Source organism: Epinephelus fuscoguttatus, linkage group LG7 (assembly GCF_011397635.1).
Source record: "Epinephelus fuscoguttatus linkage group LG7, E.fuscoguttatus.final_Chr_v1".
Classification (NCBI taxonomy): domain Eukaryota; kingdom Metazoa; phylum Chordata; class Actinopteri; order Perciformes; family Serranidae; genus Epinephelus; species Epinephelus fuscoguttatus.
In genome coordinates this window covers 37,515,435-37,539,465 of record NC_064758.1, presented here as the reverse complement: position 1 = coordinate 37,539,465, position 24,031 = coordinate 37,515,435, and the positions used below count along the sequence as shown (strand labels likewise).

Here is a 24,031-nt window from a genome sequence, read left to right as displayed (position 1 = left end):
GTAATTTTACCTCACAGAACACAAGAGTGACTGGTCTACAGCTGCCTCGGTTAGTTAGTTTGTTTAAGTATTGTAGTCAAGACCACCTAAACCGAGAACAAGTCATGACCAAGACCACAGTGACCTACATGAGACCAAGACTATAAGAGGTTGAGGCCAGCTAAAGACTTAGACCAGATGAGTGCAAGTCCCACGCTGTGTGACACACTTACAATAAAATGCTGACCATGCAAACCAAAGGCACTCCTCAAATTGATCTGAAAGATCCTTATTTCCATGAAAACACCCACTGAAAACAAATGCTGTTTGTATGTCTGCATGTAAGTGTACCATGAGAAAGGTCCTGATAAAATAATCAAAAGGCATTGCAGAGGTGAGTTTTATGTGTGGGAAGTTTCCTTTGTGTTCTATGAGCAGGCAAATACAAGCAGACACTAAGGAGATTAAATCAAACCATCTTTATTTAACACTACTTTTTTGCTCAGGCAATTTAGGGGATATCCTGGCAGTCTGTAGTCCTTGTAAGACCAAATGAAAATGCGGCCAAGTCTGAGATGAGACCAGCACCTTCAGAAAATGGACCTGAGAACTGCCTTGAGACCAAGACTAATCCCGAGCACTACAACACTGTTTTGTTAGTGTTGTGTTGTGTTGACACCAGGCACGAATAAAACAAATTGCGCGAGTGAATCACATGTAAAGAAGTGAATTCCCGCCGGGTGGCACGTTACATGAATGACACAAGATACGCAAATTAAGCAGTGTGAATCAAGTGAATAGCGTGATTTTGCATCAGATGATTTTTTGAGAGAGAAAAATTGGAATCAGGTGCCATGACTGACGCAACACGAATGACAAACATATGCGAATTAAGGGGGGCAAATGTAGCAAGTAGTGTGATTTTGCGTCATACTGTTATTCGCAAGAGTTGAAAAATCTGAACTTCAGTGACCGATGTGCATCGCGATAGCCAATCAGCATTAAGATCCTCCAGGGATGTATGATGCTGAGGACATACTGGTGGAAGTTCATCAGTCGATTCAGCAATTTCACGCGCGTATGACTCAAGTTATTCGTGCATATGAAGCAGGTCAACACAAAATATTCTAGCGTTCAAACTCGCACAAGTAATGCGACGGGAAAATCTGCATCGCATTTGGTGTGAACACAACACTACTGTGTGACTTAGATGTTATAAAAGGGTTAGCTCGGATTCACCAAAGTCAAACAATAACACAAACAACCTAACCTAAACAAGGGAATGGTAGACCAGCAACTTCCATATTCTGTGAGGTTCAATTGATGTTTTTGTCAAAGGTGGCTTTGAAGAGAGCAAACATAGATAAAATGGCTTTTGTTACCTTTTGGAAAGGGTCGTCTGATGGCAAGGAAAAGCAGTGAAAATATTCTAAACATAGCATATTTATACTGACAGATTTTTTTTAGGCGGCTAAAATATGTTTCGCAGCTGTCCACAGAAGTACATTGATTAGTTTCCAAGGCAGTACTCCAAACTGGGGGCGATTTGACAGAGAGCTGCTGTATGTAATACACTGACTATGGATCAGTATCTCATACAACCCCACTTCAAAAAATCTGAACCATCCCTTTAATACAGTGTCTATCTATCTATCTATCTATCTATCTTTGAATCACACTCTCTTTCTATCTTTCAATCCAAAAACTTATGACCAGTATCTTGCCCTTCCTCATATCTGCCTGCCTCCATCTCCCCTCTCTTCTCCCTCTGTGCCGTCACACTTCTGCTGCAGTGTCCCCTACTCTCTGTCTCTAAGCCCAAGCCATCTGCTGTAGACTCACACCTCTGATAGCACATTGTTCTACTAAGCCGCTATTTCATCTTCATCCCTCTCTTCCTTTTAATTAGTAGTGTACGGTGTATGTGTATCTATCTGCCAGAGACGTTCAACAGATGGATCAACATCGAGTTCGATAGGAGAATCTCAGTCTCAGCAGTAACTATCCACTCCAATCTGTGAACTGTGGCAGTTCTATCAGATCCGGAGTAATTGGAAGAGAAGCGAACAGTAATTGAAAGTGCAATATTGACTTGTGTCTGCTTATTGCCACTGGCCTGGACTGGCTGGTTCTAAAGCTCTAGATAGCGGTGTGAGTCTAGGTCACAGAGGCTCAGAGTTGAGTATGTGGATAGAATGGGCATCTTGCATTTACATGTCTGTGTAGTATCTCAGAGTTATGACTTTACCTTGCAATGCTCCAGTCTGGCTCAATGCGCTGGACGGTGGGGTCTTCTATGTACTCGAAGGTGAGGCTCTCCCTGATTTGGGCATGGTCCACGCTCACGCTGATCTGTACTTGGCCGACGCCAGACAGGGAAGGGGCAGAGTAGCACACGATCTCTGTCATGGTCCGTCTAGAAGTGAAGCATAGGAAGAATTATTTAAAGGTCCAGCGTGTAGGTTTTGGGGGGATATATTAGCAAAAATGGAATATAAAAAGTATGTTTCTTTAGTGTATAACCACCTGAAAATACAAATCATTGTGTTTTTGCTATCATAGAATGAGTCGCTTCGATCTACATAGCAAGCAGGTCATCATCTATGGAGAACACCATGTTGCACCACCATATTTCTACAACAGTTCAGGAAAGACAAACCAAACACTGGCTCTAGAAAGAGCCATTCGCATTTTCTTATCAGCCACTGTAGTTAGCAACTCCTCCGCGACGAGAGTCTCCAAAAAAACACTGACTTTTTTAAAACATGGAACTGCTTTATTCTATGTTTTTCCAGATTTAAAAGACCGGGTCCAGTTTTAGAGAAGAAGAGACCTGAAAGCCTAGTGCCAATGAAATGCCCAGTACTAGCCTGGTGTGGCTACACATTTTGACAAATAAAGGCCTGTCTCAATTAGACGCCTGGCCTGGTTGCCAAGCAGTTATCTTTATAGTAGTTCTTTGGATGTATAAAACTTGATTGTTGACTATCCACTTGAGCTAATGTTCACACAGATCACACATACGAATATAAATGTTTAAACTTTTGTCAATATGAAGATGCTACACATCAGTGACTCCCTTCCTCTGTAGCTGTCATAAAGTCAAAATATGTGTCCATTTCTTGATTACTCTGTGAGTTATTTACGTTCCTTTAGTCCGTAAAGGTCCTCAGATCAAAAGAATGAAAAGTGTTTTTCATAAAAATTAATCCAAGTTATGAATATTGTCTTTACAGGATAAAGTGGTATTATCCTCGGGTGCTGTGAAACAAGTGTCAAGTAATTTTTCACAGAAACAATTTGATTGTATTTCCCGATCTTTGCTGAGCAACAGTTTTGTGTAAAAGCAATTAAAGGCCTGTCCCAAATATAGGCTTGTTGAGATCAGTGATTTAAGCAAATAATAGCTCGGGCTACTAATTGAAGTTTTACGGCAACTGTCCTGAACAATGAACACTGAAGGAATTCTAACCAGGAGAAGTTTCATCTGGTTGAAATCTGCAGTCCTCACAAGTAGATGCCCCTAAAGCCTCCTAAAATCTTACACACTGCTCCTTTAAATCGGTATCAAATATAGGCGTCTGTGTGAAAAGGTAAATAAGTGCAGAAAGTATCTGCGTGTTTTGCAAAGTCATATTAAAGATACACTTTATGCATGATTTATTCATTTATGAACATATGGCTTCTAGTTAGATGAGAAACAACACCTCCTACAACAACAGAATATATTATGCGATCTGTACTTCCAGTCTTGTTCTGTAATTATCGGAGTGAGAACACAGCAACAAACAACCAAACCTGTCATTTCATGGAAAAATAAATTAGAGCTCTAACCTGGAAAGAATTTGTAATACAAACTCTTAAATACAGAAAAAAATGTCTGTTTTTCAGACTTTTCTAAGATGTTTCTGACTAACAGGACGTCCACACAGCACCTCCACCCACTCTGGTATGTGCTTCTGTCCTTTCCCCTCCCTCTCCACGGCTCCATGTTCTACCTGCCCATCCCCTGAATTTGTCCCAATTCATTACCAGAGGAGAGCTTGTAGTAGAACGGCCACCCCCCGTCCTCCTCTCCCTCCCATGCCAGGAATACAGTGGAGAAACACAAACCAGTAATTAGCCCCATATCTCATTAAAGCTGGCTTGACTCCTCAACCTTACAACATTACAGTCAGACTACCGTGGAAGGGGCTTAAAATAGATGCCTACACGAGTGGAAAGCAGAAAGAGGACGTGAGAGAAGAGAGGGAAGGAGGGATGGGTGCAGTGAGATGGAGGGAAACTGTGAGAGACAAGAGAGTAGAAAAAAAAAACAATGGAGTGAGACCAGATGAACAAATTGACAGAAAGTGAAGGAGGGGGGTGGATGAAAAAGATCCATAGGAGCAGAAGGTTTTCTGGAAGCTATTATTACAGAGTTTAATGCAGTAGGTCATCAAAACCTTATTAAGATTTACACAAGTTTCTGAGAGAGGGAGAGGCTTTCCCCTCGGGGATTTCTCTGTAATATCAAGGGGGAAGAAATACAAGAAATCTGTGAAATATAGCGGCTTCTTTAATGGGAGTATTACAAATCATCTCAAGAACAAGAGCTTTTTTTCCCCCATTCGCTCACAGCACGCCATATATCTAAGATTCTGTGACAGTGATATATGTAGCAGCTCAAAAAAGTTAAAGAAAAACTGAAACAAAGAACTGTGATATTATCTGTGAATGTTTGAGGCATGAATATCTAAAGATAGCTTGTTGTAGGTGCTGCAGGTGTTTTAAAATTGAATGCAAAACGATATTTAAAGACAGCTTATTATGCTGATTTTCAGGTTCACACTTGTATTTCTACATGATTATATGCTTTAATGGTTGAAAAACACTTTATTTTCACTCCCAAAAAAGCCCAGTCAGCTGTAATTGGTCAACGTTTTGGGTCTTCCGTATCTCAGCACCATCATGAAGTGCTCCAGGGATGATGTTTCTTTGTAGGCCGACACATCACAGTGGTTCTCTTGTCAAAAAAATTTATGGAATTTTTCCATTGGATTTTGGATTATTGCCAAAAATAAGCTCTGTTTTGTTCAGCAAGATAATCTCCACAACTGAACACCACTTTCACAATTATTGAAGCCTAAATGCAATCTCCAGAAGTAAAAAGCTAATGTTAGGCTGTAAACCAAGCACACTACAGTCGCATGACCGAATGTCACCACCATAACAGAACTGTAAAGCCGCGTTTGGCGCAGCTTGACGTGATGACGTTCTGTAGTCTCATTTACCCATTTGTTAACAACTGCCTTGTTTAAGACACAGAAGCTTCAAAATTCATGAGGGGGGTATTTACTGATGTGTTTTATATTGGAGAACAAAATGTGAAAGTATTTTCATCTTGTGTTAACTGCAGACCTAATTTCAAACCAAAAACCCATTGACTTCAAGACGAGGGAACCGGGAGTGCTAAAATGCTAACTCATTTCAGGGTTTTAAGACTCACTCCTGGGGCACTCTTTATCGTCAAAAAGATAGAAAGACAGATAAAAACCTCTGAATCCAACTGGACATGTTCTAGCTGGAATATGTTCCAAAATCCTGGAAAAATTAACAACAGCAACCTAGATCTCATGTTGCCCTGACCTTAGCATGTAGCTAAATATATGTTCGCAGTGTACTTGCAGCTGGAGAATGACTGTAATGTAGTAACACTTTCTACCATGAAAAATCATCGATAAAAGCTACTATACACAACCAGACATTTTCCAGCAGAAATAAGATCTGAAATCAGGTATAAACAAACAACATCAGCAACCAAGTTTATATGTTTTCCTGATGTTAGCATGTAGCTACACGTATGTTAGCAGTGTAGCAGCAGCTGGGGAATGACTATAATGGAGAATAGTGACATGTTCTACAATGAAAAATCACCAATAAATGCCACTAAACACAACCTGACCAGACATGTTTCAGCAGGAATATGATCCAAAATCCAGGAAAAAGCAACAGCAGCAACCAAGACTACATGTTGCCCTGACCTTAGCATGTAGCTAAATGTATGCTAGCAGGGTCTTTGTCACCAGGGAATGACTGTAACTGACAACAGCCACACTATGTAATGTGAAAAATCACCAATAAAAGCTTCTTAACACAAGCAGACATGTTCCAGCAGGAATATGATCTAAAATTGGGGTGAATGTAACAACATCAGCAACCAAGATTACATGTTGCCCTGACGTTAGCATGTAGCTACATGTATGTTAGCGGTGTACTTGTTGCTGGGGAATGACTGTAACATAGAATAGTGACACTTTATACTATGAAAAATCCCCAAGAAAAACTTTGAAACACAACTGGACATGTTCCAGTAGGAATATGATCCAAAATTTGGGAGAACATTAACGACAGTAACCAAGACTACATGTTGCCCTGACCTTAGCATTCAGCTAAATTTATGTTAGCAGGGTAGTTATTGCCAGGGAATGACTGTAACTGACAAAAGCGGTCTATTCTAGTGTGAAACATGACCAATAAAAGCTACTAAACACAACCGGCCATGTTCAACAGGAATACGCTCCAGAATTTGGAGAAATTAACAACATCAGCAACCAAGATTACATGTTGCCCTGACGTTAGCATGTAGCTACATGTACATTAGCAGTGTACTTGCAGCTGGGGAACAACTGTAACAGAGAATAGTGATAATGAAAAAACTCCAAGAAAAGCTACGAAACACAATGTTCCAGTAGTAATATGATCCAAAATCTGGGAGAAATTATCAACAACCAAGTTCATATGTTTTCCTGACGTTAGCATGTAGCTTCATTTAGCAGTGTAGGCTTATTTAATGTAAACAGTTGCAGTAGTGTGCCTGGAGCAGATGACCATATAAGAAAATCGGTCACACTACACCATCAAACTGCAGCTAGAGTAGAAAAAAGTGTTGGAAAGGAGTGTTTAGAGCAATAGGAAACCTTTGGCTCACATTCATTACTTTTATCCAAACATCCCTTATTTTAACACTGTAAGACACAAAATAAAGAAGAGCATAATAAGCCCCCTTTAAAATATAAAGATATTGGGAAATATTGAAAGCATGACAGTAAACAGAGACAGATGGAAGATGAAATGTTCCTGTTGCTTTCAAGTTTTTTGATTTTACACTTTCTTAATCACTTAATGTAGGTGACAACTCAACATTCACAGTGAGTGGATTAGTTTCACTTCCTAATATCCACATTATTCTGCAATGATGGAACTGTAAACTGTGAAATTCAAATTTGTGTCTTTCATTTCCACTTTGCTGAAAACCTTTCCACCTCATGTTAATGTGCAAGCACAATAAAAAGCCTTTCTCCGTGAACAGTCAGTGTTAAACAAAAGCACGATCATGCAGGCCGTTTGAGCAAATTAAACTTTATGGGCTACTAATAGCACTTTTATGGCATAAATGGGTGCAAGAAGGGAAGTCTCACCCAAAGAACTCGCATGTCTGGTTTCCAAACTGAACGTTGACACTGCTGCCGGCGCCGAGGTTTTCTCCCATTATGGTTACTTTGGTGCCCCCAGACTCTGGACCTCTGCTCGGGGACAGACCTGTGACTGTGGGAGTCTACAAAACAGACAGATGCAGAGAAAGAGAGGTTAAGAGACACCTTGAGAGCAAATTAAAGGGAGAGGGAAGGAGCAGAGTAAAAGAACAAAGACAGGGACCAAAAGGCAGCGTAAAAGATGGATACTTTGAGGGTAAAAAGGGCAGCATCTCTGCAGTGCCTCTTGAAACCTTCACGTATTATCACAGATCCCCAGCAAATTACAGTTATTCATATTGCCAGGCCGATGGCAGTGGAGTGCAGCGCTGGTGGGAGAAAAAAGGATAAAACCAGGAGCTCTTAGAGTCCCTGAGAGATCCTCCTCCTTGTGTGTGTGCCGGGTTGTGTTTGAGTGAAGCTTTTTAAAGACAGTCTGAAAATAACTAGTGTTTACAGCTGCAGGCAGCTCGCCCGCCGTCACACAGACAGATGGAGAAATATCCGAGCAGACAGCCCGTCATACAGCAAAACACACATGCGGCAGTGCGCGCGTTCGCAGGCTCATAGACAGGCGCACGCACCTCAATGTGCACAAACATAAAGCGACAATTTAAGAAACAACTAAATGCACACTGTCATTTACGATGCCCCTCTGCAGAGTGCACAAGAGTTGCTGGCTGAAAAGGACGGTCACACAGGGAGCGTGTCTTGTCGGGAAAATTGAAGCACGCTTCTGTGATGGTTTCTTGCAATACAAGGGAATTGAAAGTGGTGCCAATTCTGGGCTCTGCAAAGTATTCTTCGAGGAATTCCACCGTTTCCAAGAGTAGCAGCTGTAACGCTGGTGAGAAAAACGTACCCCCGCATTTACATTTACAGAGCCGAGAGCATCAAAACTGTCAGCTATGTGTGACTTCCAGGATGCAGGCTAAAGCAGGTACCCTGAAAACAACTGTAGTAATTACTGGCTGCTGTTAATTGTTAAGGGAGCGCTAATTGTGAAGGTGTGAGGGAGCGCAAATGGAAAAGTAGATTATCTGTTAGCTGCAGGCTGAGCAGACAGCAAATGACAGAGACGGGGGAAGTGTGTGTGTGTGTGTGTGTGTGTGTGTGTGAACGTGTGAGAATGGGGAGTAGATGATGTTTACCTGCCGAGTGGAGTGCTGCTTTCCATTTTAGCAAGTTGATTGTTCATTTGTCTTTCTTATGACCCTGTATAGCCATCCAATCACATTTGATCAACTATTTTCATTTCCCACTTTGGGCGAGCTATTGCCTACGGAATTGACCTGAAACACTGCAAGAGCTCCAAGAAATCTCAGAATATATTCTTCTTCTCCTCATCCATTGAGCCGTGTTTAATTTAATGCAGCTCAGCCTGTGAGTTGTAAAAAAAAAAATAAAAAAAATAAATAAATAAATAAAAAATACACTGATTTGCAAAATTGTTGAGTATATGAGGCTATATTAATTTAGCTTCATGATCCAATCTCAGTGAAGGCAAACAGCATCTACAACCAGAGAGCTGCACAGATCATTAATGAAAACCCTCTGCTGTTTACGGAGGAATAACAAAATAACAAGTAGGCACACAGAGCTGTTTAATTACACTGTCGGTAGGCATGGCAACATCCACATCCTTGTTTGCCTGTGGCCAACAAACCATTTCTTTGCAGGAAAAGTACAAATCACTTTTAATTGAACTAACTGTATATTTTGTATATTGAGTACAGCACACTTTACTGATGTACTTTGTGACCCAGAGGTGGGAGGAAGTCACATGTGCAAAACATAAGCAAGTCTCAAGTCTTAAGGCCCTGATGCACCAAGGCAACCGTCGACAGTTGGGCCATTGGTGAGCATCTGCCACACTCGTTGGTGTGGTGTGTCCTGCACCATTGCCCCTTGTCGCACCCTGTCAGCTTTTTTCCGACCGATTCAGCACATCAGGGATGAATGAAATCACTCTGATTGGCAGTTCAGCTCAGTGCACGAGATGCGAAATGGAATTGAGGACAGTAAACAAACGCCAAAATATCTCAATTCCACCCTGGTGTCTGGCTGCAGTATAGGTCATAAATCCTGCCTCCTTGATGTTAGCAGATGGGGCATGGGCTAACTAAAAGAGAAAGGTAAACATCAAAAAGACGTTTTCTGTCATTGTAGGTACTTCTTATAATACTGATGTGTGCTCAAGTGTTTTTCTAATTAGTAATTTGGTGCTATAAAAATGGGGTTTGACATCATGACTGACAGCTTTGTGTGCCAATCGGTGTGCTCGCGATCAATGACACTGCTCATGATTGGTTGGACAGGTGTATTAGCCCGAACTTGATACCTCAGAGATACTGCAGACTCTTGCTCATTGCAACTTGACAACAGCTGTATCCGGGCTATTTTGGCTTCATTTATGAACAGTGGGAGTAAGTGGAGAGGCGGTGTCCATCTTTATTGTGTAGTATATCTGTACTGATATTAGAAGAGCAGTAACAAGTGCAACAAGTGTTGGACTTAAGTGACATTTCGTGTGTAATGTGCCATCAAAAGTCAGAGAAAGCAACATGGAAATATGTCAAATGCAGGACTGTCATGCACAAATCAGCAATAACAATGTAATGTTTGTTAGCTAGCTAGTTAGCCATGATGGTTTTGACCATTTTGCCTTTAATGGACAGGACAGGTAAGCGTGAAGGGGGGAGAGAAAGAGGGGGGATGACATGCAGCACAGGGCCACAGGCTGGATTTGAACCCTGGCCGCTGCGGCAACAGCCTTGTACATGGGGCGCCTGCTCTACCCCTAAGCCACTGACGCCCCGGGGTACTGTAATACATTTGTGGGTTTCTTTCGTTGCTTGTGCAGCCATCTTCCCAATGATTTCGCATATAACTCAGTTTGGAGCATGTCTCTGAAAAACCTCCATTTGGGGGACCATGTACCTGTAAGACTTCACCCTACCCCTCTATCCCAACAAGAAACAGGACACCCTAATCCTAGATGTGAACATGCAAGACGGAGGGGTAAGGGCTGGGTGGTAGCGGCAAGAGGTGTATTGGGATTGAGCCTATACTTCAGGATACAGAGCAATGACGTGTAACTGCAATCTTACCACAAAGGAGTAGTGCTGCGAGGAGCGGGCCCTCAGTTCTGGTCTGCACTCTCCAACACACAGCTGGACTGGACCAGGTCTGCTGTCTGCATGGGCAGCGTCCATCTCACATACAATCCTGCCAAAGACACAAAAGGATTCATTAAAGTCGCCGCACATAATAAAATGGGAAAGCAAAACAGCTATTCGAGACATTTCAGGAGAGAACTCAATCTTTCTAAAGAATAACTTGAAGCACAGAAGTTGTCTATACGTTTAAATGCTTGAGCGAAGTTGGGAGAAAGTAATCAAAACACTTCTCTGCTTGATATCGATTTATCTCCCACTCTAAATGCAATCTTCTTTTGTTGTCTCACTCATTTCATTACGGGACACATCCAGACATCGACCGGGACCCCCTCGATGACAGTCTTTAAATGAGACCGGTGCTCCTCCTCCCTTGGCACTTCAACACACCCAACCTGAGCGAAGTAAATTTCCCACCAACAACCAGCAGGCTCCCCGACAGCGCCGGAGCTGTGCCAGTGCAGGGTGTCTAATGTAAATCACGCAGAGGGATCAATACAGCTTTATCGTACCATGTGACCAGGTGTCGCCCAGCACTGCAGGTGACTAGATCAAATGACATAATAAAATGAGGACGTCTATTGATCAGCGGTGCCAGGGAGTAGTGAAGTACAAGAAGTGATCAGAGTGTGGAAAGAGATATAATATGTGGTGAGGCAGATGGCGGGGGCAGAAGCAGCACAGACGTATTTTTTCTCCAGTACTGATCATCTGAATTACAACAAATGGCTCTGAGAGCTTTGTTGGATGAAGTATGTGGAAGAGAGTGGCTAAAGGAGGATTTACTCACTGACAGAGCTGATATTTTTCTCAGAGAAACAGAGACCCGCTTGCTATCACCACCTGAAGGCCTTCTGCACCCGTCCTTTGTGAGGCGGCTTATTTGTAGGAATATGTTTAGCTTTTGGAAACTGAAAATTCAATTGTATGTTCTCAGTCTCCATCAAGAGCCTGGCTTTCTGCTAAACCTGAGGATTGCTTTTAAACTGGATTCTTACTAATGAGGACTCAATTTGGCCACTACGAAAACGCTGCAGCACCAGCCCTAAAAACTGACTTTCTGGCTGCTAGAAAACACAAAAGTTGAGTCTTCACTGCAGGAGTGGCTTTCACACACCCCTCTGAAGTAGCAACATAAAAGACACATAAATATGTATGTTTTTTTCCTTTGTTGTCCTCCCCAGTCCAGTCCATCCTGGTGACTGAATCAAGGCTCAAAACAAACAGCGACGGTCAGATGAGGACATGCTGATAATGAACCTGCAGCTAATCTGACCCCAAAAGGCTCTGATTAAAAGTTCAGCTCAGAACATCATCACAAAGACTCCAACTCCTGCGAAGTTAGACTGGAGGGGTCATAGGTTAGTTTTTTAATTTCACTCGGTCTATTTTTTTTTCTACATGCCATATAAATGAATTCCCTAGCTTGTCCTCAATTGGATTAAAGTGCTGTCAGATCAGTGCACTGCTGACAAATTGTCCCCTACAGCCAAGTGGCACATAGTGAATTTTAATTACAACTGCCCAGTAAAGAGCTAGGAGCCACAGATATACTGTATGTCATCCATGCTATCCATGAGCGGCTGCTGTATCTTTGAAATACCACCGAACGTAGTTTAATAAATCCTGATTTAACGATCAAAACAAGCAGTATGTTACCAGAAAGTGTGCAGACACATGTACTGTATGTGTGTGACACATGTATACCATAAGACTGAGAGTGTGTGAGTTACAGCCGTGCCGCAGTGCTGAGCTGTTCTCCTTCTGAGGGCAGAAGTAGGCCAAAGAAAGAATTAGGGTTAAAGGCTCCTCTGAGAGCCACGGCTGTGATAGCTTGTGTGTGTGACTGGGTACGTAAGTGCGGAAGTGTATGTGTGTCAGCTTTACCTCAGTGCGCAGCTACACTGTACATTTAAAACTTTATACTGTTCTTCAGCTGACTCCAAGTCAGTGAAAGGAGCACACTGACTGAAATTAACCAGGCTGATTAACCCTCAAAATATTACTATAATATTTTTATTGGAGCCAGTAATGCATGTATTACCCACCTGACCAATGTGCTAATAAAAGTAAAAAAGGAAGTTGTATAAAGAGCAAAAGTGCACATAATGAGGCAGGTTGGGGCGGCTGATGGGTCAAACAAACACACAACTTTCCCCCTCAGTGATGAATTTCCCAACAGGAACAACAAAGTATATCATATTGCATCGTGTCGTATCGTAACATACCGCACCACACTGTATGGTATCGAATCGTATTGCATCACATCGTATCGAATCACATCGTACAGTACTTCATTGTATCGTATTGAATCGCATTGCATCACGTCGTATTGCACCGCACTACATTGTATTGCATCAAATCGCATTGCATCACATCGTATCACATCATATCCTTTTGTATTACATTGTATTGTATCGTATCGTACCATACTGCATTGCACCACATCTCATTGTATTGTGTCACATCATATCGTATCACATAACATCATATCGTATCGCATTGCATCATATTGTATCATTTCACATCATATCACATCACACTGTATCGCATCATATCGTATCATATTGTGTCGTATCGCACTGTGCTGTATTGTATCGTTTCGTATCACATCGTACTGATCATATCATACTGTTTTGTATCGTATCATATCGCATCGTATCATATCGTATCACATCGTATTGTATTACATAGTTCTGTATCGTATCACATCGTATCTCATCATATCGTATCGTTTCGCATCGTATCATATCGTATCGTAACTTTGAGCTTAAGGTACGTCATCACCAGTGTTGGGAATAAAGCATTACAAAAGTGACACATATAGTAACAGACTATGTTTTAGCAGTAATGAAGTAACATAACACGTTACCAACAGGATTTCTGTTAATATTTTTACATTTAAAATTTCACACGCGGTACCACCCGAAATAAACAGTTTATTGTTTCCATTTTTTATATTCATCCACACTGATCCACATCGCCTTACCTCCACCAGTGCGCTACCAGAAAAAAAAATCCCCTAAAGGTTTTTTTGTCTCGTCATGTCATTACAGACTACATTATAGAAGGGTGTCTGTGATAATCTGGGTCAAACTGTACTGTGCATTATCATGTTCAACATGTTTCCATTAATGTACCGTCACTAACTCGACTTCTTCTCCGGAGCCTTTGTGCTCCACTGTCTCGCAGGTTCCCTCGAATCACGGCTACGCCTGAATCGTTGGTTGCTGCTGTGGTCCTGCCTGATGCCTACTACTACTGCTATTATAATTATTAGTCATAATTCTGCTATTATTATACACATATGATTATTATTGTCACATACTGTCATATATTAAGATGTACATACATCATATATACATACATATATATATATATATATATATATATATAAAAAATGTACTGATTTTGCACTATGTAATAATTTGACTTATAGCAGCTGTATAATGTGTATTTAATACACTAACTGTATAGCATCCATCAAACAAACACAAAAATCCTAATTCAAACATGTCAACATTTATGTAAGGACAGCCTCTTTAGCAGTATGTGTGTACATCCTCGACTTTCCGTAGCAAGATCTGCATCTCCTGGGGAGGTTAAACAACCACACGGCCCACGGTTTCTCACTCCACACACGTCTTTGTGTCTAGCCAAGGGGGAGATGGGCAAGTTGTGAAGCATGGGCAACGTTTCATTAGTTCAGGGTGAGCGGGACAGGCTTTAACGTGATGTATGCACAGCATGGGACAATTAGGGAGGTAAACACAAGTAAACACACACAGCTGTTGTGGGATTGTTGCTGACTAGATGAGCTACAGAGAGAGAACTGGGCTAGTGTGCTGCGGCGACGGCGGGGTGCGGGGGGGAGAACAGCAATGTCAGGGCCAGACTGTCTGGACCTGCTCCAGTCTTCATTAAAGGCAGAGATGTTGGGAAAAACAGCTTTTTGTCACAGCGCACATTTATTTATCTGAGTTTGTTAGCTGTTACTTTCCATAGATGACACGACAATACCGCAGTCCAGATGCACAGTATGAACAGTGTTAATAAGTGATTTAACGAATGTTTTATTATCTTATAACTCTGTTGTGTGTTTATTGAAGTGTATTACTGCCACGCCAGAAAACAAAACTAAACAAAGCTTAACACTAAACAGCACAAAAAAACAAAACGGATGAGTACCACAAAATACCATGAAAAGTTTATTGTTACAACAAGATGCATGTAACGTTTTTAAAAGATATTTTCATGTTATTTCAAGGTACAAACTTATCACTTTATGACATGAAACTTTTCATTCTTATAACAATATACAATTTATCTTGTTTGACATAAAACATTTCATGAAATAACTCGATAATTTATCGTTATACTATTAAATATTTCACATTATACAGTGAAAACATGTTGAATATGTGTGGAACTCTTGTTAAAATGAGGAAACGCTGTGCGGATAAATTGAGGACTATTGCTCATTTAGGGGCCGTACACATGCCGCGTTTTTTGTGCTCTCACATTCGCTGTTTTCAGTGTAGGCACGCGGCAGGTGTGCTCAGACACCAGAGAGACACACCTGTTGCGGGGCACACATGTCCCCACGTGTCTATTCTTCAGAGCATGATGGCTGCACCCTGAGTGTGCATCGCATGTCATGTGGCAAGGATCAACCAGTCACAGCTGGCAGATATCTTCTGTAAATATTCAGTCTGATAAATACGGAAAAGCTGATCATTTTAATGCAGAGCTGCCAGAGCTTTACATCTGTCCTATGGACGATAGGCCTACACACTTATATACAGCTCCTGGAAGAAGATCAGCTCTGCACTCAGGATTTCAGGTAAATAGGCTTTGATACGGTGCTTGTTAAGGTTGCTTAGCAACCTCAGATGCAACCTGCCACCATGCTCTTGAGAGCTGACACAAGAGTAGCGCCCTGCACCTGACCTTGTGTTTCCCAGGTGGGCAGCATATGCACGGAGCCTTACATGATTTGATTAAGATCTACTTCATGCTTGGGCATAATAATGTGAACATATCTTGTTATAACGTTAAAATATCTTGTTAAAGCACGAAAAACATCTTGTCATAACAAATTTTTTACCTTATCTGGTAATAAGTCTTTTTGTTTTTTACAGGCATGGCAGCAATATGCCGCCGTAAGAAATTGGGATGACTAATAATAATCTTTAAAAATCTCCAATGTCCAAGCTGCATTGTGAACAATATGGCCAACAATTTCCAGCCACCTTCAGTTAACTTGAAGGAAGTCTTCTAAAAATAAATCAGTATCAGTTGAATTCTGTGTACCTTAAATCAGCATAACAACAATAGTTTAAAATAATGATGCTGGTGCTTGTTCTGTTTGTGTGACTCACTGTTCAGCGATGATGTAGCCGTCCTCCACAGGGGTGCACCTCACCCCCGCCACCTCCACATTGCCCACCATGTCCGAGAAGGCCAGACCGAGGTTGGTGCCATGGATGGTCACCCGTGTGCCTCCCTCCGGCGGTCCAGCCACTGGGGTCACCTACAGGGGGCAAAGTCAGGGAGGAACTTGTAAATGCTTTGGGCTGCAAAGTGATTTTAAATGATGTTTTCTCTGTCTCGCAATCATAAATGGGCACAGGTTTCCATGGATGCTCAAGGGTAAATATGCTCTTACGGTCCAGGTGGCTGTAAAAGCAATTAAGAGCACTCTCCATGCCTGCGTCCACAGAATGTCACAACATGGCATGAGTCACGTCGCCAAGAGCGAGCTCTAATCACAAAAGTAGCTAATGGCACATGTTTTGTAGCTCTTCCTGTCTATATACGGCTTCGCCCTCACACTTTTAAACCTCATCTTCTTCATCAGCTCCTTCCTTCAGAATACACAATGGTAAATCCGATAAATTCACAATCACAATTTTAACGGCACGGATTATTAACATTCTGGATAGGCGCCTGCTTAGAAATCGCTACTGTTGCCATGGATAATAAATCTAACAAGGGGCCATATTAATGCTTAGTGCAGATCACCTACTCATAAAATACAATATGGCTGCCCAGCATGACCTTGGCACAGGGTGGCACACTGCCTTCTGTGCTGCAGAGCGCTGTGAGGCTCTAACCTGGCCATCATCCAACCCTTGACAAAAAAAGGAGGAGGAGAAAGGGGTGAGAAAAGAGGAAGGAGATAAAGAAAGAGTCGACACTGCTGTTCATTGGACAGGGAGAGCAAAAGGAGAGATAGAGGGGACTAAGAAAGAGGAGGGCAGCGGGGAGGAGATGACTGTCACTTTGCTGTGTGGAGCTCTGAGTGCAATGTAAACAATCAATATGCTATTACTGGCCATGCAAGCAGAAGGGAAAAAACCAACAGTCAGTTGTGCCCGCTCACTGAGCCGCAAAGCGCCACGTGACGGCGACCCTTGGAGTGTTGCGGCACGCCCTCCCCTCCCATCCCTAACCCCCCCCCGTGACACCCACCGGGGGCATTGCGGCTTCCCTGTGGGACGCCGGCATTGTAATCTAGATTCAGTGGACATTAATTGCTCTGGATGTAAAGTAAGTGTGTCACTGCACCGCCTGAGGGGTCTGAATACATGAATCTTTTAGCACTGCTTGGGCATGCAGGGTATAGAAGGGGGGGAAAACATAATGGCTAAATATATCCATGTCAGGCGATGGCAGCAGCTATTCGAGTAGACTTAGTGATGGTTACATAAGCAATGTAAGGGCCTGAGAGAGAACAAGAGAGAAGAAGGAGGGGGGCGAGGGCACGGGAGGCTAGAAGAGTGGAGGAAGACTAAAAGAAAGAAGAGGGCAGAGAAAATGGGATGAGCAGCAGAGGGAAGGTGGATGCCACTCCGCTCGGTCCTATCAGCCCTGATGGATGACAGGTGAGGCGGGGATGGTGACAGGACAGCGCTGCTGTATCACAGATTGGCATGCTAAAAGCTTGGGAGACCTCCTTCTTCTACCCTTGAGGCTGAAATGGAGCCCTTCCCACGGTGGACCAAGCACAGGAAGACAAGTCTAATCCATGCATGAAACCCATTTGACTGAGCTCCCCATTGGCAGATAGAGCCTTGATTCATCAGTGGATCATAGAAAAAGCACCACTTCAAAAGACTCACGCCACCAATGTCTCCGGGCTGAGAGAAGTGCTGCTCTTTGTCTCTGTGCCTGCTTTTCTTACACAAACAAAGGGACTCAATCTATAAAGGAGCCTCCATGAGACTGTGGTTTGATTGCCTGTAAACCAGATCCTAATGACCTTTACAGACCAACTCGCTGCACTCTTGCTCTGTAGATAATCTTTCGAAGGGTGGAGTTTGTCTTTCTATTTCACCGCCTCCTTCTTTGCATCTCTTCCCGTCTTCCGTCTTTTGCTCTCTGTCTTTCATCAGCTCGTCTCCCTCAGGCTGGGTGACACATCCTCCTCCTCCTCTAAGCACCGGCGTGCTTGTTTGTCTTAACATACAGACTTTCAGAGGGAAGAGGAAGCCTCATTGGACATGCATGCACACCCTCCCGCCCTTAACCCCCCCTCCCGTCCCGTTCCCACCCAGTGCTGCCATGCCATGCTCCCTGTGTAATCCTTTTAGGAGCAGCGCTGTTGCCCGCCTGGCATTGTCACACTGTCAATAGAGGGTAATTCCCAACAAACAGCCAGGCAGCTTGCACATCGCACTCCGCGCTCCCACTCTTGTGCTTTCTGTACCATAATCTATTTCTCCAGCTCAGAGGATCAGAGCGTTGGCCACTTACCACCACGACTTCCTTAAGACATTCTGCAGGATTTGGCGACGACCACAGAAAGACTAAAGAGGGGTGAGATGACCCAAATTGAGAGGAGGCGCATAAGGAAGTGTCTCCTTTGAGAAGATAATCTGCTACTTTGAGCGAAATGCAAACTCTGGAGAGAAATGGCCGTGGATGTGAGCAGCCCGGGGATGTCTGTCAGTGCAGTGTTGACTTATTCAGCTGGAGTAATGGTGGGGAAAGTTGTGCTGATGCAGCCAAGGCTAAACTCAATACGTACAGCAGAGAGAAATGCACCGCCCCAGCTGCCTGCGGGCGATGCAAGCCTAGCATGTCACTGTTACTACAGTAGCTGACGGAGCTGAATGGCGCTCTCCAAGACAATTCAGAGCTAATAATGTTTAATCACCCCATCTACTGTGGAAATACACAATTTCAGCAGTTTTAACGTATACTCTTTATCATCAACCTTTAATACACACATTTATTACAGCGGGATCCTCACAGCTCTGTGATGTAGATTCCATTCTTGCCGTAGCTGGATATTTTGCTTTTGAAATTAAATAGCCCTTGATGCAATTTAGGAGCTTGCAGCTAATCTCTTTGTCTTTGGACTGCGCAGACTAATTCGAGCATGTCACATTTAATTGTGAGTAGCATTTAATGGGCTTGATAAAACCCCCACTGATCACTTGTTCCCTAACAAACTACATCCTAAATACTTTATGGGGTCTTAAATGTCTTGTAGTCAGGCGAGAGATACGGGCCGTGATGAAAAGGAGTTTTTTTTTAGTGTGTAAAGAGGAGAAAACAAGAGACAGAATGATGGGATAACGGGTGTGTTTGTGGATGACTGAGCTTTTCTAAGTGAGTGTACCGATGCTGTGTGTTTGAACAGACCACTTTATCTTACCACAAGGTGTAGATGCTGGCATTACTGCGTGTTGTCTGGCTGTAAGACTCGCTTTAGTGTGCAACACGTTCTTGTTTTATTGGCTGGTTTAATGGAGGTTAGCACGCGTACTGTACAGCGGCTCTCATAGGGTTACAGCACCGAGGCTGTACTATGATACTGACTGACAGGCCTATTATCCCTGTGGTGTTCAAAATATCAACAATAAGCATGCCTCCGCCGTGTGAGGGAGAAAGAAAAGAGAAGAATCCTGCACTCTCTCTATCCTAAGGCAACAGCTAGATGTTTATATTCACTGTCACTGGGAGGCAGGGAAGCCTCTTTGCTATACTGTAAACTCATACAGAAGCCACAGCCAAAGCCTATTGAGGAGATGTCTTTCATATGCCCATCCAACTCCCAGCTTCATTTGATGTCGCTCCCTCTGCTGTTAGCAGGGGCTTACATCTCTTCAATATTAATGGCCCATGGTGGGAGGCACCATGGCACTTAATAGAAACATTAATTATTCAAAAGGCCTATCTGGTGGTAGGCACATCTACTAATGTGCTAGTATGTATACAAATCAGCTCATGATGGGGGCTTTGGTGCATACAATCAAAACCAAATTTATTAATAAATTCAGCCCACCAGGGGGATGTCTGCTTCTTAAAGAAACTGTAATCACTGAGAGACGAAGGGGGGTAGGGCGCGGCACAAACCAACGCCAACTCCACCGGCAGCGAACAGGAGAAACATCGGTGCGTCTGTGTGTGTCTGGAGTACGTGCTCATGTGAATCGTCCAAATTAATGCAGAGTTGGTTTTGCCACCTACAGCTGTAAACAGACTTGAGTTCAGACAGCCCACAGGGGCTCCAAACCCCCCACTCCCCTCCGCTCTTCCCACCTTTTCATGGTTGAGTTACTCTGCTGTGTCCTTTGTTCTCTGTGTTGCCACTCTTCACCCCACTCAAACTCTCCATCCTCTCCTTGCTCCTATTCACAGTTTTAACACTATCCATCTCCTGAACTTAAGGGAAGGATTCACCCTGCAATACTCTGACTCTGCAACCCGCTCTGATTCCCAGGTCATCAAATACCGCTTCTGATAACAATGCACACAGCGCCCTTATTAATTAAATAAATAACGAGGAAGTCCACGTTGGGAGGAGGGCAGTGTGGAGAGGGCTGTATGTGTCCTGTGTGAAACAAAGAATCATGTAATGCGAAACAATGATCTTTTTCTAAACCTAACTAAATACTTTTGGTGCCTAAACCTTCCTTTCCTGTAAACACGGAAGTTTCTGTGTATACATGTATACATGCATGGACCAGAAACTGTATGTTTTCTGTAAACATGGACATTTATTCTGAAGAGACAGCACATTCTCACTTAGACCTCATCATGGACTTTCAACGTCCACATACACCGTTAAAGGTACCCTGGGTGCGTTGGTTGGTGACATTCTGGGACGCCGTGTAAAGTTCTGCTTGTTACATGTTCGGGCTGAGAAAGCCATGTGTAAGTAAGGTAAAGGAGGTTGTTGGGTCGGTGCGGGGAGCAGTGAGACCTGGCATTAGGGGAGTGTCTGTGGGACGCCAGAGATCACTGTCTAGCCTCCTGGAGGTGTCGTGGGACCAACTAGATGAAACACTGGTGAAAGGAGGTTCCCACCCGATGACCCCAAAGACATGCTAGTTATCACTACTCACTGGTCTGTATAGTTAAGCCTTGCCATAATAGCTTATCATAGGGCTTAGGAGGTTATTCACTGAGCGCTGATCCTTTCTCTAGAGCACAAACTTCTTGTGTTTATTTGAACTGTCTTCTTTCAAATACACAATGGTTAGGTTTAGGCCACAAAAGCAAGTGGTTGGGTTTAGGAAAAAAGAACAGGGTTTGGCTTTAGAATCTTACAGGACGCAACCGCTGCTCTCTCTGGTGAAAGTCGGTGTTTGTTGGACCCATCCACCACCTGTTCCGTCCGCCCGAGTCGGACTTTCGTCGCCTTAACTTTCGTCCTTGTCCTGCTGTGTTTCCCCCCAGATGTTACGGCAACTGGCCGCGTATCATGCCGACGTTAAAGGACGCCTTTTTTGGTGGTTTCTGATGCTGCAAGTCACTGCCCAGGCGCCGGAATCCAACGACTTTGGAGTAAGACCGGGCTCAAAAAGACTGTGCGCGTGTAAGGAGCGGAAATTGTACGTATTCTATGAAAATTGACCTTTATTTTGCAAAGGCATTGTATTCATGTAAGGAACGAAAACTGGACATCTCCTGTAGACACAGAATTTCACTCTGAAAAAAACACAGTGTGCATGTAAGAAGCAGAAAACCATCACATCTAAAACCATCGTATCCAAAACTGAAGCTAAAGGTGACCCTAGAGCATCACAATTTGAATTGAGGGCCACTGACCAAGCTGCTGCATTAGACGAGTTAGGCATGAGAACGTCTTGGATGTATCATGAGTCAGTCAGATATTATTTTACTACAACTCTGTGTAATAACTTTTTTGGCATTCCCTCTTTCCATCATGTATTACATTTACTTCCTTGAATGCCTTTTGACACTTCCCCTGCAACATTAAACTTGTTGCATCGATCTTTGGCGTACACACTGCATGTTGCTGGAAAGAGCTTTGGCAATAACTGTTTTCTACTCAAGCCGACATCTCTAGCTCACACTCTTACGCCTTGCAGCTGCTGTGGGTGGACGAATGATGTTTCTTTGCCTTCAATACATGATGGATTTCTGCCTGACTGTTGACCATGAGCAAGTCTATGAGCCCTTACTATGATTCTGACAAGATGACACATGAACCTGATGTTCTCTGTTGATGTTTGAGATAGTTGTAAAGCTCCTTCTGGAAATATCTTGAGGTCCTGTCAGTGAAAACAGGCCAGGAGTTGTGATCGATACACCACTGGACAAGAGATGGATCCAATAATTCAAGGTATGCTACACCTAAAGCTGCTCAGTGTTTAAACTTTACTGTTTTAAAATAATTTTGTGATTTATTACAATTGAAAACTTCCCCTGTCCTCACATACATACTCTCCCGCAGTGTTAAAGTTTAAAGCTTTTGCTTAATATCAGTTAACCTCCCTTTTTTTCTCTTAAAGCATGCAGAGTGACAGATGAAGGTCTGAGCTGGTGGTGGCCTCGGTAATCACATACTGTGATCATAACACTAATGAAAAGGGGGATGAGGTATGTCCCACTGGATGGCAATGAGCGTGTGCCACACAATGACAAACTGAAAGAATAATGGAGTTACACGAGAGCATAATGTAATTCACCAGGATGAGTCAGAGATAGTGATACACAGAGACACACACACACACAGGGAGGGAAGGAGACAGACGCAGAGAGATACAGACAGAAACAGATAGAGAGACGGATGGAGAGGCAGGATTTTAAAAAAAGTAGGGAAGGCTTTCTTCTTCATCCTGCCTCTCTTTTTCTGTCTTATCTGCATACAGTATAGCAAATCAATTAACCAAGTCGTTAACTTCACTTTTTAATTGGCTGGAGTTAGACATGCGGTGGAGGAATGAGAGGCCAAATGAATCGATGCCGAGGTAGAGGGGTCTGGTGGGTTAACCACAATGCGCTGGTGCGTTACCAGGCCTAATTAAATAGTATGTCCTCCTGGCCTGACTCCCCTGTGACAGCAAACTCGCCAGACGGGATGAGGATAAGGCCTGAGCAAGCAAAGGCCTACTTACGGGAAAACAAATAAGCACTTCCAGGTCGTGACCCTGGTGTTGCTGAGGTGGAGGACGTTCAACTGTTGGGTTGGGTGGTTGCAATGCCTGAGAGGGCTGAGAGAGGGCGAGGGAACATGAAGGAAAACCACACATACACCTCTTTGATTCATTCATTTTCTGTAACTGCTTAACCTGTTCGGGGTCACGGGGGGCTGGAGCCTACCCCAGCTGACACTGGGGTACACCCTGGACAGGTCACCAGACTACCACAGGACTGACACATAGAGGCAGACAACCATTCACACTCACACTCACACCTACGGACAATTTAGAGTCACCAATTAACCTGCATGTCTTTGGACTGTGGGAGGAAGCTGGAGTACCTGGAGAAAACCCACGCTGACACGGGGAGAACATGCAAACTCCACACAGAAGGGCTTCCCTACCCTGGGTTCGAACCAGGAACCCTCTTGCTGTGAGGCGACAATGCTAACCGCTGCACCACCATGCCATATTTGGGAACCGAGGACACTAATTATTGAAGTTTAGAAAGTGAAATTGTGAAAATCATGAATGTTTTTCAAAATTTGTGTTGATTTGTTACAAGTTTGTTGGATGTTGTTTCGTCCATAAAATTTGAACCCTTGCCTTTTTCGTGTCATTTTTGTACTCAAGTGAAATTATCTTTGGTGTTATTTTTTCCAACTGGCGCTCAGTAACGTTTTATTAATTATTCATGTTCCTCTCCCACAGCTTGATTGGATGCTTAACTGCATCATCAAATCTGTGACTTGAGTCTGGTCCAAGTCCCCCTCTGATGAATGGTAAAAGATAAAAGATATTAAAAAGAAGTGTAGCCGTTCGCTAGCTACAAGGGGAACGGCTGCTTACTTATTCAACGTCTTTCTTTTGTTTGTGTGCTTGTTTTATACGGTTCCCTTCTTAACTTTGGTGCCAAAGTTACTTTCAAAGGGCTGGAATAACCTTGTGAGAAGACAAAATA

The 24,031-nt window shown here is 43.1% G+C and overlaps 1 protein-coding gene across 4 annotated transcripts in view; it reads right to left on the bottom strand.

The window, feature by feature from the left end:
• The window catches only part of plxna2 (plexin A2), a 278,378-nt gene that overhangs the window by 71,978 nt on the left and 182,369 nt on the right, over positions 1 to 24,031 (bottom strand). For all 4 annotated transcript variants that reach the window (XM_049580229.1, XM_049580226.1, XM_049580227.1 and 1 more), the window contains 4 exons: positions 16,051 to 16,202; positions 10,604 to 10,721; positions 7,440 to 7,576; positions 2,228 to 2,395 (listed from right to left, as the gene is read on the bottom strand). In XM_049580229.1, coding sequence (XP_049436186.1) covers positions 2,228 to 2,395; positions 7,440 to 7,576; positions 10,604 to 10,721; positions 16,051 to 16,202 — 575 coding nt within the window. The remainder of the gene's footprint in view (positions 1 to 2,227; positions 2,396 to 7,439; positions 7,577 to 10,603; positions 10,722 to 16,050; positions 16,203 to 24,031) is intronic.